Genomic DNA, 20,816 nt, shown 5'->3' with positions numbered 1-20,816 from the left:
TGTCTCAACTTGTGTCCCCCATCTCCCAGGGAAAAAAAACCCCACAACAACAAACAATCAAAACCAGCACTGCCTTTAACTTAAACAACAAGCAAAGTTAAAGGGGAAAAAACTGGCTCAAAACATTTGCTTTTTAGATCCTGGGGGACTACATCAGCCCCATCCATCTAGACTGACAGGCAGTGGGATGAACCTCCTGATAAATATTTCCCCTGGCACAAATCCAGCTCCAGGAGGAAGTCTTATCTCATGGTGACAGCCCAGTTTTGGGACTTCTGTGCCACCGCCACGTGTGGCCCACAGCCTGCCACCTCCATGCACGTGCTCCAGGCAGCTCCACAGCCACCCCCAGGGCTCCAGACTTGGTAATTCCTCCTCCTCACAGCGAGGAGTACGGTCAGCAATGTATTAGCTGGAAAGGGGATATTTCCCAGCACCTAAACGAATGAGTCCTTGGCCATCAATCCCAACTGGAAAGGGGCTGAAGCAGGAAGAGAGAAGACACAGTGGCCTCCATGGACGCTCCAGACAGGCAGGCAGGCAAGGCAAGGGACCCAGCAGAGGCTGGGCCCATGGGCTGAGGGAAGATGGGAAGCAGAGTCCACACCAAAGATGAAAACACTTTCTTCCCCTTGAGCTGCAGGACACCCTGCCTGGTGCTGAGCATCGTGGTGGCACGTGGCTCGCTTGGTTTGCATTGCTTTTTCCCCTTCTCCACCTGAATTTCTCCCTGGAGCCCAACACTGAGAAACACACAGAGCCAAGTTTGTCATCACAGTCCTTTTACCACATTTACCCTAAGGCACGGTTCCAGCCACCAAGGGTTTGGGCTAAGGCTTGCAGCTTCAGCACCCCCAAGCCTCACTGGGTAGGAGCGCCCGGACCCCAGCCTGGGGATGAGGACTAGGACCCACAACCCTGGGCATTTCACTACAAACCTAACCCAGATATAACACACTCATGTGGGTCCAGGGGAGCTTGATGCAACGGGGAACAGCCCCCCCAAAAGCTGAGGCGAGGCAGCGGGTCTGGGAGAAGCCACCAAAGGCAGCAGGGAGCAGAGGAGACCTGAGCGAGGCGGTGGCGGGGAGGGACTCGCAGGAGATTAAAGGCAGCGTGCAGGACACGCTGGAGCAAGCCCTGTGCTAAATAATTCCTGCTTCCCTTCCCTTTCCTCGTTTTCCAGCGTGGCTTTGCCCAGCCTTTCCCAGCCTGGCTTGCGTTTGATCTCGGGGCTCACTCTGCCTTTCCCTTGCCTTCAAGCAGCCGATGCAACCCAGAGGTGCCTTGCTATGACCCACCGAGCTGCCTCAGCCCCATCAAAAAAGGAAAGGCAGCCCCTACGTAAAAAAGCAAATAGCAAAGGGAAAAAAAAAAAAAAAAATCCCCTAAAAAAATCCAAGCTCAGCAAACATGTGGCTGCTACCAGCCCAGCCTGGCGGTTGGGGAGGAGAGGGGATGGGGAACGGGCTCCGGAGGAGGAGACGGCAGCTCTTCCCCTCTGCCGAGGAGCAGGTCCGGGGCTGCCAGCCCAGTGCATTCCTGCGCCGTGAGTCAGGCCTCCGAAAAACCAGGAGGCTTCAAAAATAATACTCTGTGCAGCCAGGATGCTTTGCTTGCCTTCTGGCTCCCCAGCCTCCCCCCGTGCTCACAGCCCCTGTTTTTAGCGCTTTTCTCCCCAACGAGACCAAAACTGATTTAAACCAAAACCCAGCTGGGACCCTCAAGAACAACATCACCCGCCGTGCCGGGACCCCAGCGAAGCCGAAAGGAAACCCACGATCCAAAACTGCCGCGACAGTAAAAATTCAAGCGTCAGCCAAGCCTACAGAGCTGCAGGGACAGTGAGCCGGAGGATTTAGGGAGTGTTAGGGAGGGTGCTGCATTCAGCTAGGGGCCTCCAGGCCCCCACCAATAGAGGTCCCTTGGAGGGCGGGTGTGAGACCAGACATCAGAGCAGTTCTATGGGGCTTTCTGCCTCTCCGAAGTCAAAGCTCTGCATTTCCCAGCCCTAGTGCAACCCCACTGCAGGTCATCCAGGATCTTTTTCCGTGCCCCGGCCTGATGTGAGGAGCCACATCATTCAAAAGCTACTGGTTCACCACTCCTGGGGCACCACAGAGGCTCTGGTTTGGGGGCAAAGCATCTCGCACAATATTTCCTTTAGGTCCTGAGCTCTGGCAGAGTCAGGGAAGGATTCCCTGAGATCCCTTCACCCCAGGATAAACAGCAGGAGAAATGAGTCTTCATGCCACCAAACACAGGACCCCCCCACACCTTGCCCCCAGCATCCAAAGGGCCAAGGCTGTGTCAGCTCGGTGCCACTGCGCTCTGACTCACGGGCAGGGGTGGCTTGCACAATACAACTGATTACTGCAAATTACAGCTCTGCATATTAAGAAAAACCAAAATCAGAGGCAATGGGCCTGAAAATGCTACGGCAGGGCTGACAGAAGCCTGTGAGCAGCTCAGGCATCCCTTGCACCCATATTAATCTCCCCATTTCCCAAAGCAAGATGCGGGTGGGATGGCAGGAGAGGGCTGAGGGAACGGGCTAGTGATTTATGCCCCCTCCCCCTCGCTCCGGCAAATGTTTTCCCTCACATTAGCATCGCTAAAGCCGGGAGGATGTAAGTGAATAGGAAACAGCAGGAACCTGTGGCTTTATAGCACCAACATCTGCTGTAATGAACTCCTCGCAGACTCCATACAGCCCCTTCCGTCCTCACCTCGCAGCCCAGCGCTTCCTGCCACCTCCCTGGCACCGGCCTGCGAGCCTGGCTTTTGCCGAGCAAAGCCCAGCTCACAGACTCTCCGGATAACCTCCAGGGCTGTCAGATGATCCCACCAGCCCCAAACACACTGGGAGGGAGAAAGCCACAGGGCTGAGGACTTGAAAGTGCTGCTGCTAGAAATGGAAGCAAAACCAAGCTCCTTGCATCATCTTAGCTTAACTGATCCAAAATACAGATATTTTTATTTTTTTTTCAGTCCTGTATGGCTAGGACAGGGATGGAAAGGGAGGCAGCATGCACAGCACCAGAAGGACCCATGGGACCTTACGCAGGAGAGGAGATAAAGGACACAGCTGGACTCCCCGAGCTGCTTACTGGGTCAGCAATATTGCACTTTTGATTTCTAAACAGAGAAAATGCAATCTGGATTTCTTCCCTCCTCCCCAACTACTACTTCAAAGATTCTGCCTTCTTTAAAGTAGTATTTTTCCATTTCTCTCCTTTTTTCATTGTTTCATTATTTCATTGTGCCACTATCAGGCACAGAGAGCACCCGCTTCTAAGAGGGAGAGGGGGGCTCCATAACCAAGGAGCTAAAGGAGAAGGAGACAAAAAGCCAGAGCAGATCCAGCCACACACCACTGTCCTCAAGAAACCAAGCCTCCACCTCAGGCAAGGGTAGGTTTTGCTGATGAGCAACAGGTCCTGGAGCCTCTCTCCCCCTGCCATATGCTCGCAATGGCAGCAGCAGGCAGGCAGCCTCCTGCCACCGACGTGCAGGAGCCCCGGATCCATGCCAATGAGGGACAGCAATGTCAATGTCCCCCTCCCTCCCATCTCAGGTGTTTTCCTGATGGTGATACAGCAGAAGGATAGAAGGACAGTCCTTCACAAGGATGGCAGCATCACGCTGTCTGCAAACACACTTGTCAAGCTAAGCGCCCCTCCAGCATCACCCTCTGGATTTCGGCAGCACTTCTGCAACCTCCGTGCAGCCAGCCTTGTGGGGAAAGGCCCTCAAACAAGCTCAAAATCCTCACACCAAGCTGCTTTCCTATTGCGAGCAGCACACTCAAGCAGAATGAAGCATGGCAAGCAGCCCCGCAGGCAAAGCCCCAGGACCGGGAAGGGGGTACGCGGGTGGGAGCGGGGGCTCCCCCAGCAGCATCGGACACCACAGCAGTGCTGGGGTTGAGTGGACCGACTGCTTCTGAGCTCCAAACCCCAATACATTCTCTGTTAGTAAAAGAGCAAATTATTTTCTGGATGATGTCTCTCCCTCCCTTAAAACCAGGCAAAGACGGGGAAGGGATCGGATGATCACCGGGGCTAAGCACCCATCTCGGCTCCCTCCTCTGTATCATCACATGCAATCTCTACACCACACTCCTGGAGAAACACTATTTATAGCTCTACAGCTAAAGATTTTATACCTGTTTACATACACCAGATTTAACAGTGTGCCTTTAGAAAGCTCCCCAGATTCAAACTGATCCAGCTTGGTCAGGTTTAACTTGTTTTTAGCTTCTTCATTCCCTCCCTCCTGCCTAGTTTTATTTCAACCTCTGTGTGAACTTGGTGCATGCAAAAATAAAGAGCGCAGCACGGGACAGAGCCAGGCAGAGGGGTCCTGCACCACCAACGCCGCCGACACTCCCCCCACCCCAGCATCCCCAGGCTGCTTGGCCACAGCTAAACCCTGACCCACAGCAGCCTGGCTAATCCAGCCTTCCCAGCCCCCTGCCGCCACAGCATCCCACGCCGTGCCAGCCTCCGGGCCCTGGCTGCTCACTCCCACGGCGTGGGACCCTGCGGCACATGCCATGCCGCTCCCGGCCGAGCAGGACACCGGTTGCCAGCTCTCAAAGCTCACCCTTTCCAGCAAGGGAGAGTTTCTTCTGGCTGGAGGATGCTGCGGCAGCAACGTCAAGGCCACTGAATAAGTCAATAGTGCCATTTCTGTTTTCCATTTGCTGAAACACACTAGATCTCTGTGTGGCGGAGGCGGAAAAATATTAACCTAATTAAATTCCCTCCCCAAAATTCCTCGTCACCTTCATTACGCTTCAGAAGAAAAAAAAAAAAAAAAAAAAAAAAAAGGCTTGGTTCATTTTCCTAGAAAATCAGCTTATTGGGAGACGCTTTTAACTACTAAGACTGATCCGTGCTGCTCGCAGCTTCGCGACGCGTCCTCAAACCCTTGCCACAAGCTGCGGGAAGCGAGCGATGGGCTCCCCCCCCCCGAGATCCCACGGCGATGACCACCTTGTCCATCACCGGGACCCCAACCATTACGGTTATAGTCTCTTCCAACCTCTAAAAGCCATCAAACTTTATAGGGCTCCACTTCTGAGCTCTAAACTCGAGGACATCTTTTTATACCTGGAGGATCAACACCGGCACCTTTGCTTTGCCACCGCCGGAGGATGACAAAGGACAAAGTCCTGAGATGCTGAGGATGTTCCCGAGTTGCGGGGAGGGGGTGTGGGGTGTGTGTGTGTGTGGAAATATATCAGAAGGGCTGAATTTGATCACAGGAGTCCTAACGAGAGAGGGCAGCAGGAGAGACGCGCCTCTGTTTATTGTCTGTGGCAGGGATTACCAACGGAAGGGCTGGATTTAAGTGCATCTCAATCACAAGATTGGGTTGCGCACAGGAAACTTTGAAGAGCCATAGGAAAAGACCACTTAGCTGCCCGGCCATCAATAGCTCGGTTTATAAAAAGGCAGATAAAAAAATATCCAGGCTCAAGAATTACTTATTTGAGCCGCTGGGGAATCACAGCCGGCGACACTACAAATGGGGCTGGGTTTGTTTTGCTTTTCCAGGGGAAAAAAAAAATCGCAAAAATAAAAAATACAAGCAGGCGGCAGGGCAGGCGGGGAGCGGCGCTGCCAGCCCGCATCTCCCAGAGCATCTCCCGGAGCATCCCCCGGAGCGGAGGGCGGCTCAGTGCCCCCCTACACACCCCTCAACCTTTATATTAAAGAAAAATAATAATTTTTAAATGCCCTAAGGATGGAAAAGCGCTCGATCTGCCCCTAAAAAAGGGGTAAACTGCAGTGAACTTTTTTTTTTTTTTAGGGGGGAGGAAGGCAGCCGGGGATCCTGCCCCCCGCCCCGAAAAACTTCTGCCCCCCTCCCCGCCCCCTCCCCCTTACCTGCGGCGGCCAGCGCCCGGCGGAGCAGCAGCGTGAGGAAGAGGAGGATGAGGAGGAGGGCGGCGGGGCGGCGGGGGCCGGGCGGCGGCATGGCGGCGGGGGCCGGGAGCGGAGCGGAGCGGCTCGGCACGGCGCTGCCTGCCCGCCCGCCTCGCCACACTGCCGGGCTGCCCGGCGCCGAGCGGGGCGGGGCGGGGCCGGGGGGGCGGGGAGGGGAGGGGCTAGGAGCCCCCGCCCCCCGCTTGTCATGAGCTGCTCCCGGCCTCAGCGCCCCCCCCCTCATCATCATCATCATCATCATCATCATCATCACCACCATTCTGCCGTGCGGCCGGGGGGGACACAGACGAACACCCAGCCGGGAGAGGGGCTGCGCGTCGGGGACGGAAAAAACGGCGTTAAATTGGCACCGCCGGGGCCGGCTCTGCAGTGGGGACGTGCGGGCACACGGGGGAGCCCCGCAACGCGCTCGGCGCCGGTGTCGTGTCCGTCTGTGTCCCCCCGCGGAACGCCGTGCCCATACACACGCCCCACAGCCCCCTCCCCCGGGGAGAAGCACTCGTGAAAAAACACCCGAATGCGTGAAGCAACGTGTCCTGTGCTGATGGACTGTTACATCCAACCCCCCGCCAAGAACCGGCATTGAAACCCAGGCTGCAGAATATACCCGCGGGAGCATAAAACCACCCAGACACACGCACACGAAATAATGAAAAAATAAAATTCACACACTGGGGGAAGGTATCCTGCAACTACAGCTCGATATCTGTACATCTCCCCTCTTGTAAAGGATTGAAAACAAGCTTAGAGGTTTGCAAACTCACAGAATCATCTGGGTTGGAAAGGACCTTGAAGCTCCTCCAGTCCAACCATGACCCTCACACTGACCGTTCCCAACTCCCCCAGATCCCTCAGCGCTGGGTCAGCCTGACTCTTCAACCGCTCCAGGGATCCCGGGGACTCCCCCCTGCCCTGGGCAGCCCATTCCAACACCCAACAACCCCTTCTGCATCAAAATGCTTCCTCAGAGCCAGCCTAAACCTTCCCTGGCACAACTTGAAGGCATTACCCTGAGTGGTGAGTCTCTCCTCAGGCTGGGTCTAAAGCCCGTCCTGCCTCTGTGCTCACCAGAGCGGGGTGAGAGGAGACAACCCCAAGCTCCGTGAAGCTGCATTATGCTAGAGCAGCGCTGGGCCTCATGCAGCACCAGCCATACAAGGGGGCCTGCAAACTGCTATGTGACAGCGAGAACTGGCAGAGGGGCTGCCATTGCTGCCTATAAATGGTTAAAATACCATGGGAATTGCTAACTGCTTTTAATTGCTGGCAGCTGCTCAGTTCCTCCGGGGTAGGGCAGTGGGGGCGAAGAAACCCTGGCAGGCAGGCAGTAATTACCGCCAGCGCCTCACCGCCAGCCCGGTGGAACCGGGGCTGTGGGTTTGGCACTGGCTCTCTCCAGGCCCAACGTGCTGCTCCAGCCATGGGTTTGCTCCTCGGCCTCAGCTCAGGTTGTCGCCTCGGGAGGGATAGTGCAAACCCTGATGGGATGGAGAAGCTGGGGGACAATTTCTGCTGTTGAATTAGCGGTGCTGCGCACAGACCAGGGGGTTATGCCCAGCGGCGCAGCAAAGCGAGGGGTGGCCTTTGTGCTTGGGATGGGCCTTCCGGGCGTCACCCAAAAGTGGAAAATCCACCTTTGGAAACCTTTCAGAGCCATCACGAGCTCTCCCTGTTGCCTTCTCCCACCTTCACAGAGCACCTTCTCCCTCGGCCAGTCCTGTGGGTACCCCATCCAGACCCCAAAACAGGGGCTGCTTGGGCCACCTGCACATTGCCAGCGATACAGCTGCCTTGCGTGCTCCCTCGAGCATCCCACACTCGGCTGCACTTCAGCCTGTATTTACAGAGCAGTGGGACGTGCCGGAAAAGGCTTAAGAGCGAAAAGAAATCTGATTTCCAGTGGCTGTCAAGGGGGTAAAGCTCTCTAAGAGAAGAGCCTGGATCGGCAGCGAGGGGGAGGGATGCACCTGATGCAAACCCAGTGCTGCCGGCATTGGAGAGGGACTGGGAGTGTGAGGTCTGCGAAAATAAGTCAGGAAAAAAGGCCACACGTACAGTTTGTGGCAGTGTAACACAAGGACACACACAGTGGCACTTGGCTCTGGCCCCACGTGCACCCCCAGAGCCGGGGCACTTGCACCGGAGCTCGGTAACCATTTGTGCAAGAGAGGGCTCTGTGCCTGGGCAGGTGTTTCTTCTTTTATTAAAAAACAATGACAACACTCAGGCCAGTGTGTAAAGCACTTTGAGAGGCCCTGAAGAATGGCTGGGTACCAGGGTGGGTATTGGTCTGAACGAGTGGAGGAGCCGGCGGGCGTTCAGAGCGCCTGCTTTTGGAAGCACAGTGTGCCTTTTGTGCGGGTTCTTTTGTAGAAGTGAGTGAAAACGTGTGGGTTAAATCAGGTGGCATTTAAGTCATTGTCTGGTATTCAAAATATGAATTAAAGCAATGCAAATTAATGGTTAGCCTACCACTATTTTGCAATTTTAGAAAAATATGACATGACAAACTATCATTAAGGCAAAGGGCTGTTTTTCCTCCCAGGTGTTTATGTATTACCCCTCGTTCTCCTCTAATGGCCTGGTGTGCACATATTGATCAAACCCCCAGCGCAGCGGGACAGCTCCCAGCAGCCGATCGGGAGGTGCAATGAGTTGCACAGGACTCAGCCACCCAGCCCACACCAGGACTGGCCGGCCCTGGCCCTTGTCACCAGCCCCAGAGGGACAGTGGGTGACAGGGCTGGGTGAAGCCAAGGGAAAGCGGGAGGCACATGGGAAAGGATTTGGATATGGTTTGGATATGGCTCAGGAGAGGGGCAGCATCAGACGGGATGCCTGGTTTTGGGCACTCTGCATGGGACATGGGGAGTGACTGCTCCCGCTCGGGGATGTGGGAGAACCAGCAGCCCGCACCCCACCGGCGACACACTCGGCATCTGAGCAGGGTCCCTCCCGCCTCTCTGGTGCATGTCGCAGGTCGGCATTTGGTTCTCTAGCATAGTGGGGAGGGGGAGTGCTTTAAAGCGTTAAAAAAAGATTGCAATCAGATGAATAATAAACAGAGGAAACTCCCAAAGCATAATCAGGAGGTGAGACAAAGACTCGCTTGTTCAGACTTTGAGGTCACAGTGCCCTTCAGCCATGATCGCCTTGTCACGGGAGGGGTGGGTATCTTTTCCCACCCAAACTTTAGAGTCAGTCGGCACCTTAGGTGGGCCGAAATATCCTCTGTAAGTGCTTTTTTCTTTCAGACGGTGACCATGTCCTCACTAAATAGCTATCTGGGATAAGGCTGGGCTTGGTTGCACTGAGATGTCAAGATACCTTTATGCTACAAAGAATTTTCTACTGAGGGTGAAAGGGTAATTCTTTTTTTTTTTTTTTTTTAAGAATGTTGTCTTTGAAGCCCCTACATGCTATTTGCAGCCATCGTTGGCTGGAAGGGCCGCAGGCAGCTAAGCACGGGGGTAGCCAGAGGTGCTTATCTTTTTGGGGGTTCATAGGTCTTCAAGTCAATTTGCATAACATTATCCATAACGATGCTATCGGGCCAAACAGTCCCACCAACCTAATTAGGCATTAGTAAGAAGAGAGCATCTGAAGACATGCAGACAGGAGAAGAAGAGGGGATACGCAGCAAAGCTACAGATAACGTAGGGCTGAGACACTGGGAAGGGCTTCCCCAGCAAGGAAAAGCCATGGCTGTACAGTTTTACTTTCCCTGAGACGCTGCAGCCCGGACACCCTGGCATCGGCTCCGCTCCGGCTTGCCTGCACCAGCAGGGACCAAATGTGGAAAATTGCATGTTTCCAGCCCATGGAAAGCAGCCGCTGCTGAAATCTGCTGGTCCCGCTGCCGCAGGAGGCTCGTTCGGCCCCTGCCACATCTCCTCTTCCACAAATAGCCTCTTCCCTCCTCCGGGAATCCAGCCAGGCTGAAATCACCCTGCTTTTTTTAAAGGGGGGATTTTTCTAGCGAGCTTGTTGTTACCAAGAGAGCCCCGGCACGAAGTAAATACTGAGTTTAGCAGTGGTTTATTTTTTTTTCCCTGCTACTGACAATTTCCTCGTCTGCATGCTTTGGGTGCACTGGAGGAAGCTGTGGAAATTGCCGCTGACGGACCTGCTGCAAGGATGATGTTTACTGCCACGGAGAAGTCCCAGCTGCTGCCTGTAAAGGATGGGGAATTTGTTTCTCTCTGTAACGTGGTGAAAGCTAGGGCAGAAAAAGGGCTGGAGGATCAGAGAGCAGGTTTTCCTGCAAAACAGGCAGACCAGTGTATTTTGCTGGGTGGGTTGTTGCTGGTGGGCGCCTGGATGGAGCCAGCTTGTCCTCTCAGTTCGACATTAGCCAGCCTCTGTGCACAGCTCCGGGGGGATGCTCCGAGGCAGCAATGTACTTGATGCTTCATGCACCATCAAAACCTGAATGAAGGGCTTTCTCAGAAATGTCCACCTCTGTCAGCATCTTCCATAGTCTTTGAGGGTGACCATCCCTTCCTTCCTCTGCTCTGTGGGCTCCCCCACTCTGCGTTGGGAAAAATGTCCTGTGGTCCCCAAGTTACCCCTTTTAGCTTGGGCCAGGGAGGTGAAGGCAAAGGACTGTCCTGCCCCTTGCCTCCCAATGGGATGGCTGTACACTGTATATCCCATGCTTGGGCTGACAGGGGCTTGTGAAGGAGCCAAGCGAGGTGCAGGAGAAGAGGTAACATCTTCCTGGAAGCTGAGGATGAAGAAGACCCACTGGATGAATGAGAGGCGATACATGCCCAGCACCTGCTTGGAGGGAGACAACCCTGCTGGGGAGATGACCACCTGGGCAGAACATCCCCAAGAAGACTACCAAGACCATGAAGCACCATATACATTTCCTGAAATCCTTGAGCCCATGGGATACCTGGTGTGATGGCCCTGCACCAGACAATGGGGCACAAGGCGAGATCTCTGAGCCCCTGCTCCGGCTCCCTCCCAAACCCTGTTCGTGATGGAGGAGAAGAAAGTCAGGGTGTCCATGGAGGCGCTGAGGGGGAGGAGGTGTTTGTGGTTCAGTGGCTCCCAAGTCCTTTCTGCTTTGCAGAGCTTTATGAGTGACACTGGCGTGTGATTCGATTAGGGAAAGCACTTCACTTTCTACTGACTCCAGAGCCTCCGCAGCTTCAGCGTGAGATGCAGTGGAAGTCCTGCTCGATGCGGGGAGAGGCTGACCCCTCCTCGTCCACCTCATCCCCCCCTCAGATCCTCATGCCACCTCTCCCCTCCATCCCGTGTGATGCTTCATGGCATCTCTGCCCCGCAGTGGGACAGAGGTGAGAGCCACTCCCTGTGTTATGAACCCTTCCCCTTGCGAGGGGCTGGGTTGGGTGGCTGGGGGAAGGTCCACATGTGCACACATGGACTCAGCGGGCAGGAGTCAGTGCCCAAAAACACCAGGAGATGCCCTGGGGATTTTCACTGAGGCCACAGTTTGCTCCAGAGGGAGCCCATCAGCATCTGGACCAGCACCAGCAGTGCCACCCGAGAATCTCTCCCACGTCTATAAAAGAAGAGAGCAGGAGAGAAGTGGAGATAAACACAGCCATGAAGCAGAGCAGAGACCTTTCCAGCTCCATCCTCTACACGATGCCAGACTAGGCTGGCACAGGAATGGGAAATTGCCAGGAGGTATGAATGAGGGAGAAGCAAAAGAAAAGCCGTAGCGGGCCAGTATAAAAGCACCAGTGCCGTGGAGCAGGTGCAGAGGCAGTGATAATTCCCCATTTCTTCCAACAGAGGAACGAGGAGTGTCCAAATCGAGTTATCGGGCAGCAGATTTAAGGACAAACAAAAGACAGTGCTTTTTCCACACCACCCGTGATTAAATTATGGAACTCATTGCCACAGGGTGCTATGGAGACCTACAGCCTAAATGGGCCCCAGAAAGCATTTAGGCAAACTCTAGGGGCACACAGGTCTGTCAAGGTCTGTTAAACATGATGGAGCAGCCACCTCAGGGAGTTTCTAAGCCTGGGGCTGCTGGGAACACATGTGGGACAAAGGACTTGGCAGACCTGCCATCCCCTGCCAGCGATGCTGGACCAGCACAGCCAGGGAGATATAGAGATAGGTAGTGTGTCTCATCACCTAAATAAACTGTTCCCCAAATCCTCTTGAGGGCAAGGAGGACATTGTTGGACCTCAGAAGTGCCCAGGATGATGCTACAGGATAGGCAGATGCAGGGAGTCACACTGGGCTTTACATCCACATCCCAGTGCAGGGTGGTGCCCAGCCCTGGGCATTGCAAAGCTGCATTAGGGTGGCACAAGCAGTGCCAGGGAGCAAAGCAGCAGTGAAACAAGTGTCGCTCTGTCCTGTCTTTGGGACCAACACACAGCTCTGCTCCATGGCTGAACCGAGCCAGGCTCGGAAAAAAACGGAGTGGCTGCCCCTGCTTGCCTGCCCCTTCTACAAAGCAGATGCTGGGGGTGATTAAGGACCTCGGTGAGATGCCAAATCCCATCCCCGCCAAGTTGCTGGGCAGGCTGCTCTGGGGAGATAGGGCAGGCGGGGGGCAAGCTGGCTGGCCAGGGCCATGTCAAACTTTAGGACCAGGGTGTGCTCAAACCAAGCACGGAGCGAATCATGTAGCTCCCCGGGAAGAGTCCTCACACACAAGAAAAAACAGTCCCTGGGCTGACAGAGCATGGCCATGATCCCCGTTAAATCCTTCTTGTTAAGATACTGGCCAGCTGGTTTCCTGCATCTGCGTACACAGTGGTGTTTGAAAGGCACCCTCGCATTTACAGCATTGGTTAACTCACATTATCTTCCATCTCCAACACAAATATTACGCATCCGACTGTATACTGAACAGACTAAGCTCAGTTTTCCCTCTTCTGCGGGCAAAACTATATCTGATGCTACAGGGAGGGGGAAAAAGCTGCTGTTTGCAGCCAGGGGCCAACATGCTGCCCTTCCTCCTCCTTTGGGTGAGCATTCCTATACCTGGGTTTTAAGGAACCTATCTCATTTCCTTTTGCAGACTGGTGTTATCCGTTCCAAAACCCCAGTAAGAGTGCAAACCCAGTAAGAGTGCAAGCAGAAAAACCTCTTGGACTGGAGGGAACCCCCCCAAACTCCTCCAGGATCCCTTGCCAGGGATTTTCGCCTGCGGCTGCCTTCACAGCTGACTCGGTGAGTTACAGTAGGCAGAGCCCCGCTGTTTCTGCAGCTTCAGGCAGAGATGCTCTTGCTTAGAAGGGAGAAAAAACATCCCCCCTTCCCTGCAAAGACACCACGTGCCAGATCCGCCTGCCGTAGACATGGCACCAGCTCCTTGCTCTCCATCCAGCATGTCAGCTCAATAATTTATCGCCCAGGAGGTGCAATAACTATCCATAATTCACGAGCAATAATGTTCTACAAGTTAGAACTGGCAATTTGGCTCCCTGGACCATGCGCCATCTTCCCGGGCCTGCCTTGCACCACATCCAAGGTCTCATTTCTTCTTGCCAAAAGGGTTGATACATCCATGGGGACATCCTAGAAGTGCCAGGTTTTGGAGCTGTGTCCATCTGTCCCTGCTCTTCAGGTTTCCAAGGGCTTCTTCACCTGCTGGCCTCAAAATTATGAAGAAACCTTGGGGTTTGGTCTGAAAAGTTGATAAAAACCACAGGTTGTGGGACTCTGTATTACTGGAGAAATAGATGGAGGTGCTTGGAAGGAGCAAGACAAGGTACATTCCTGATGCAGAGACCTAGCATCCCCAGCAGCTCGTTGTAGCAGTGCCTGGTGTTCATTGGTGACCCCACCTGCAATGAAAGGATTTCTGTCAGCACAGAAACCCTGCGCCATGGAAGCATGCAGGTCCCAGAGATGCCACAGAGCAAGATTTACAGCAATATCTTAACATCCGAGGCTGATAAACAGCTCAAAAACATGAGATCCAAGTGATGATTTGGGTTTGGGAGCGGTGGCAGAAAGGGCTGAGGGGGGTTGCAGCAATGGCTTAGCTCCCAGGAGATAATGCAGGAGAATCATGGTATCAGCCTCTGAGACGCAGGGAAGAGAAGCAGCTTCAGGGAGAAGTCTGAAACGTGAACCACCAAGTTCTCAGATTAGAAAAACACCTCTTGCTCTGCAAACTCTGTTAGTCAGACGTAAAACATGGTGAAGCAGAGCATGCTGGAGCTCCTTCGCTCCCGGGGGAGATGTTTATTAACTCGTCAAAATATAACGTCTGTTGTTGCCAGCAAGAACTAGAACAGAAAAAAAAAAAAAAAAAAAAAAAAGAGAAAACAGAAAAAGGGGAGGAAAAATAAAAATCACACATGAAAAGCATTATTTGCTTCCCTGTGCCTGGCTGGAGATGCTTGGTCTATGGAGCATGCCTGAGCCTGGACCGCGGCAGGAGCTCCGGTAGCATCATCCCGGTGTGGCAGGAGGAGATCCCGGGGAAGAGGCTGTTGCTGCACCTGACTGCGACTCACGTGCTGTTTGCAGGAGCCGCTCCCCGACCTCTGCGTAATTGGGACAGTTGGCATACCTGGCCCGACATAAATTAAAGCTTCTAAAATAAATAAGGTGATAGCTGGAAATGAGATACCAAATTAATGTTGAAATAGCACGGGGCCACGCTGCTGCAGTCATTACATCCTGGTGACACTCCATAACAAGAAACGGGAGAACAGCCACCCAGCTGCAGCAATTATTTTAATCGTATTTGTTTAAGTGCTACAGATCAGGGACTAACTTTCTTTGCCAGGTATTTGCTGTTGCTTTGCTCACCTTGAAATGGAGAGCAAGTGCCCAGGGGATTAACTGGGGAGCTCATACCATTACTCTGGTTTTGGCCAAGCGCATCCCTCTGAAATGATGTCTCATCGCTCCCGATAAGCATGATCGTTGCACATCACAGGCAGCATTATCAGTTTATTATTATAAGCCCAAGTGGCTTTGGTGGGGTGAAGCTGGCCTTGATTCAGCCAGGCGATCCGGGATTTTTTTTCCAGCCTGTATTTCAGGACCAGGACCTCAGTTGCTAGCTGTCCCTGGGTTTGCAGGAGACCAAGGGTGGATGGTGCTCTTCCAGGTGGGAAGGCAAGAAGTAAAATCCCCACACAATGAGGATGGCCGTTACAGACCAGAGTTGTGGTGCTTTCTGTGCTCACTGTAGGGTTTTCCCAGACGTTTCAGCCTCCAGTACTGTCAATATGTACTTTAAAGAAAAATTTACACTTAAAAATGACCCCCTCCTGTGCAAGTGCCACTGTACAAAACAGCAGATGGTGTTTGAACACTGCAAAACAAAAAATATATCTTTAAAAAAAAGATATACGAGAGTCTTCTTGGTGCTACGCAGATGCCTCAGGGTCTCAATTTGCAGCTTTGTGTGGGGGAATAAAAGATGGCAAGTGCTGTGAGATAATATCGGTGGCAGGAAAATGGTCTTCCTGATGGGGCCTCAGAAACTGTGGCATGGACACAACCCAAAAGGACCATGCAGGAGGGGCTCCCTGCCCAGCAGCACCGACAGCCCCCAGGGGCCACCATGCCTGTCCAGCTGGGGATGGGACAGGGAGTAGAACAGAGTTTTTCCTTCGTTTTCCCCTCCCCACTCATGCTTATCCTGCTTCTTCGATAAAATGTTGATGGAGAGACAGGGTGGGGTGGGAGACGTGTAAATCATCTGGCTCTGGTTCCATTTGGGGCTGCTGGGGAGAAGCCAGTCCTGATGGGATGATGACCCTTCCCCTGGTACCAGCCCCAGCAGCAGCTGCAGAGGAAGGTCCTGTCCCAGAAAGGCAGACATGTTACAACAACACTGGTTTCATACATGAAACATCAAAAGTGCTCCTTAAAAATACCCTCCTGATTGCAAATCTTTCCTCTCTCTCTCCATCCTGGAAACAAAACCACACTGAACACCCATGTATCCAGATGATGCTCCCTCCATGTAAAAAAAAAAAAAGCTTTTTCTTAGGGGTTTAATTAATAAAAAAGCTTGAATGCTGCTAATTTCCAAAATAAACAAGCAAATCTTTGGAGCAGCAAATGCAAAGGGCTCCTGAGGCACCTTCTAAATGTCACCAAAAAGCATTATTCCTAACGTGTACCCAGCTGCTACTGCTTCCCAGCCCCTACTCTGGGCACAGGGGAGATTGGGAAGTTTGGTTTTGGTGGGAGCAAAGAAAAACCCCAAACTCTGGCCCCCTCACGGTTGCTTTGAAGCCAACAGGCTCTGCAACAGGAAAAAAAAAAAAAAAAAAAGTCGGGTTCGGCTTCACTCCTAGCAACGACATTTTGACAGCTTCTATTTTGGGGATGGCTTTATTGTTTTCCCTCTGGTCCTCAATTAATGCCTTACCTCAAAATAGCTACGAGCCAGCAGGACTTTTCTAGACTTACCAGACTGTGAGCTGAGCTGAGCTTCTCCCATGTTGTAATTACTCATGGCTTGGGCTCACTGTCCCCAGCTGGACCCCAAGCCTCCAGTTACTCTCCCTCTCCCTTGAATGAGGACAGCCTCCCTGCTGAAGCCAGGTGCTGATGCTTAAAGGTCAACCTGGAGGAGAAAGCAGCTTGCAAACTCGTTTTCCATCGATCTGAGGGTGCTGTGCCCGAGCACATTGAGGCCAGGATCAGGTCAAGCGGCTGGGAAGCAGCTATAGCCGGTGCACCAGAGAGCCGCAGGCTGGGGATGCTCCAAGGGCTGTAGGAAGGAAGATGGAGCTGGGGCTGACCTTTATGTCCTGTGCTTGCTCTCAGAGCTGGGAGAGGTTCAGCATGTCTCAAGCCTCAAGGATTTTCCCTGTGGCACTGGCTTAGCCAGACAGCCCCGTGCAATGGGATGCACTGAGCCTCACACTGGGGTATCGCCCTCCTCCCTGGGGCAGCACGCCCCAAATCCCCTCGGGACCCCTGCTCCCCTTGTCACAGAATAAACTTATGAACACCCCTCTCAAGGTTATCCAACATTGGTTAAAGATTTAAGAAAAGCACTGTACAATGTATACAGCTCCTCCTGAAATATTCATCCCTTGACATCAATGTTTCATCAATTTTCTATCATATATCACCCTTGACACCCGTTTCAATCATGGCGGTGCAGATTGTGAAAAACAGATATGTTTACAGAACCGCCCGCCTTCAGTTTCCTCTTTTCCCACATAATTTAGTATCAATTAGCCTGTGCAGATATCACCTTCCCCTCTGCTCTGGGTGAGCCAGCCATGCCCGCAGCTTCCCTCTGGGAGCGGGTGAGCTGGGGGGCAGCCGGAGGCGAGCGGTGGGTAACCCGGACCAAGCACAGGGACCCTCCTCGCCGAGAGGAGCTCCACTCTGTCAGAGCCACTTCGCAGCAGGGCAGCCTTACCAAAGGCTCTGGCTTAAAATTTATCTGCAGGAACCTGAGTGCTCCCACTGCAGGATGCTGGCTGCCCTTTCCCCTGCTCTCCCAGGAGCCCAATTTTTCGCATGGTGGCTGCACTGCACGTACCAGACACCGGGTCCTGTGGCAGCGAGGCACCCTGGCACCAGCTCCCCCAGGGACCCCAACACAGGGCAGCAAGGCACACAACAGGGTGCATGGGCTCGCACCCCATCCCAGGCTGCAATGAGGATGCCTCACCTCCATTTGGAGCCCACAGAGGAAAGCCAGCCACTGCTGCTGCCCGTGCTGATGGCCGAGCAAGCACGGCTGTACGCAGCAGTGTGTAAGCCCAGAGTCCATTAGTAGTTTGTGCTGCTCACCCAGAAATCCCAGCCTGGGCCTTTGATCTTTCCAAGGAATAGATTTCAGATTTGACCCCACTGATGGCACAGGCAGAAAGACCTTCTAGCCTTTTTTTTTTTTTTCTTCTTTTCCTTTTTAATTCCCATAAATTGTTTAACCTGCGTTAAGTGCCTGCCTGTGCCCTCTCCTGGCCCTGCTAAATGACCGACAGGCTCCTTCAATCTGCCCATCAGTCCTTGCCCAACTTCCATGGCAAATGGGGGGGAAAAGCGCTCTCTTGCCTCAGTCATCTTTTGAACCGCAACATTTCAGCATGGCTAATGAAGTTAAGGGAGACCTTTCCTCTCCTCTTAGTCTGAGCCGGAGAAGCCAGAACATTTTATCCGTTATCTGATTTGATGTGCAAAAAAACAGAAGGAGAGGAAAAAAAAACCCTCAACGCTGGCTCCTTCTCGCCTTTAATTGCGGTGTACAAATGCCAGGCTTGTTTTTGCTCTCTCTGAAATTCCCTCTGTCAGTACAGGGCTCCCTCCGGTTCAGGACAAAAATTGACTTCATGTCATGAATGAAGTAATTATTTCCCTCCACAAATGAATATGGCAATTATTTTCCTTTTCGAGAAGCAAGGGATGTGTGTGTGTGGTTGAAGCTGACGAGCAGAGCCACGCTCCCTATCCGGAGCAGGGGGCTATTCTCGAGCGATGCTCGCCGGCCAGGCGTGCAGACCACCACATGCAGTGCTTCTGCCCCCTCCTTGCCCCGCTGTGGAGCCACCTTTTACCTTTCCTGGTGCTGTGTTCAGGCTCAGCCTTGCAAAGCTGAGGGTCCCTGTCGGACAGGGATCAAGGGAGCGGGAGAGGGCTGCAATCAGGAGGTTGATCGCTCTCTTTGCAGCTCTGCCCTCAGCCTAAGGTGATCCGCTTCAGTCCAAAATAACTTTTCCCCCACCTCTGTGGTGTTTCCCCCAGCTCAGGAACAAAGGACATTTCCTAACATGCCCATCCTGTACCCCTTAACTGAGGAAGAGCAGGGATAAAATACTGCCTCAGGTATGTACACAAGGGAACACCAGAGACTTATGTATCCCATTTTCAGATGACCATGGAAAAGCTATGTTTCTGCTTCTCCATTCACCAGTGCCCCATTCCCTGCCTGGACTAAGGTCTCCCTTCTCCAAAGAAAGGACTGGGAGGATGGCCAGAAGACCAGGATTAGCCCATCACAGGCAGATACTACCTGCTGTCACCACTGTGCCGTTCTCACCGCTGTAAGAAGGCGGCAAGGGGCCACCTGTGCATGGACCCTGCCAGAGGTCAATGCTGAGAAAAGGCAGAATCTTCCCTCAGTACCCAGAAGGTATTTCTGTAGCAACAGGTCTGTGTTTTGAGACAGAAGTCTGCCCCACGTATGCCTTGCAATGTCCTAGCTCTTTTTTTCCTGACCATTTGCTTCGTGCATGCCCATTTCTCAACTATACCAACTTGTAAAATGTTTCTTCACCAGCTCTCAAACATGTTGCAGCTTCCGCAGGTGTTAAAAGCTGTTGTAAAGAGTTACACAGAGAAAGCTATTTCTGGCACCTGAACCCCACAAAACCACAAAAGAGATGCAGCAGTGTGTACCAAGAGTGATGAACCAACACTGTGACTATTAACTATTTCCAGAAACACAAACACCAGACAATCCTGCAAGAACAAACACTTTCTGTGGCAGACCAGATGGGCCATCATGAGGAACTTGTATGAGCACTCAGAAATCTTGTCTTCACATTGAAACCTTCTGGGTTGAGTCTGCAAAGAGGGCATTCAAGCAGTTTCTCCAGAAAATTGTGCCCTGTTCCCCTGCCTGGCTGTGCCCTACTATCACAGCCAGCCCGACTCCAGTAACACACGAACAAGAAAGTACAAGAAGAGGGAGAAAAATGGTAATAAATCTATTTTAAAAATAAATCTATTTTTTTAACAGTTTACCTGCACCATGATGGGTCCGATTTCATAGCCAGCTTCCACTGCGAGCCAACAAGCACCAAAAGCTCCATCCCACCAATCTGGAGACGGATGTTTGGTGGCACTTTGTAACTTTGCTGAAGTAGAAAGCATAAAGCTGAATAGTTCTGGGCTACAGCACCCCCACCCCCACCAATGCAACCCCAAATACTGGGGTCATGAAATAGCGGTGGCTTTGCCTCGTCACCTCCAGTAGTCCTTCTCACTGTTCCTAACCAAGGGGCTACCTAACCTGCATGTAAGACCTCCAAGGACTACCCCAGGTGGTTGGAAAGACCTGCATGGACCACCAAGGGCAATGTTAGCACAGGATTTCACTATGGCCAGGCAAAAATCAGGGTAAATACATGTGGGTTTTTTACCTGCATGTATGCACAGAATTATGTCTTAATTTTATTGCAGGCGTTTCATAACCCATCACCACACGTCCCATGTGACCCACCACCAAGACACAGCCCCAGCACTCCCAGCAAGCCCCCATCTCTTTGCTCCATGAGTTAAAACCACAGGACGCAAGCATCACTCCCTGAGCAAGCCAGAAAGTCACTTGAAGGTTGTGAGTGACCTTGAAGAGAGCTGGACGTTGGCTTGTTGGCTGCGGCGGCAGAAGCGTGAAAATGTATTGCAGCCCTTGGGCAGCCTTCAGTTCTCATTTAAGCTGTTAATCAGAAGGGGAGAGGGAGGAGAGCAGCAGCGGCAGCTTTTCCCCGCAAGCCTGACTGCAAAAGTGTGAGTGGCACTGGGAGGGCCTTCAGGACATGGGCACAGAGAGGGAAATCAGCTCTGCCTTGCTGCAAGAAGGAAGGGCTCTAGGAGCTGAAAGCACATTTCCCTTATTCTTTTTAGTCCTTTCACAGATGGAGTTATGCCAGGAACTAGTTTTCCCGGTGGGTTTCCCCTCCCAGGATGGCATCCGTGACCTGACTCTGCCATGCCGCTCGGGGCCACCTTGTGACAAGGGTGATTTTTTGCCCCCATGGACCAACACTAAGGCACAGCTGCCCCAGAGCATCCTGCCGTCTCTGTGCCTTGGTGAGAAGGGTGCGGCAGCAGGACCTTTCTACTTTCAATCCACGTGTCACGGGGCCACGGACTGCATAAGCTGTCCCCAGCATCCCTGAGGAACAGCACACTCCTGT

The 20,816-nt window shown here is 52.9% G+C and overlaps 1 protein-coding gene across 3 annotated transcripts in view; it reads right to left on the bottom strand.

Annotated features, from left to right (window-relative positions):
• The window catches only part of UNC5B (unc-5 netrin receptor B), a 56,278-nt gene extending 50,240 nt beyond the window's left edge, over positions 1-6,038 (bottom strand). For all 3 annotated transcript variants that reach the window (XM_074924243.1, XM_074924242.1, XM_074924244.1), the window contains exon 1: positions 5,898-6,038. In XM_074924243.1, the coding sequence (XP_074780344.1) occupies positions 5,898-5,988 (91 nt within the window). In that variant the 5' untranslated portion in view covers positions 5,989-6,038. The remainder of the gene's footprint in view (positions 1-5,897) is intronic.
• Between the last annotated feature and the right edge of the window lie 14,778 nt (positions 6,039-20,816).

This window comes from Athene noctua, chromosome 21, assembly GCF_965140245.1.
Source record: "Athene noctua chromosome 21, bAthNoc1.hap1.1, whole genome shotgun sequence".
NCBI classification, from domain to species: domain Eukaryota; kingdom Metazoa; phylum Chordata; class Aves; order Strigiformes; family Strigidae; genus Athene; species Athene noctua.
Note: the sequence above shows the minus strand (reverse complement) of the source record. Positions and strands in the feature narration are given on the sequence as shown.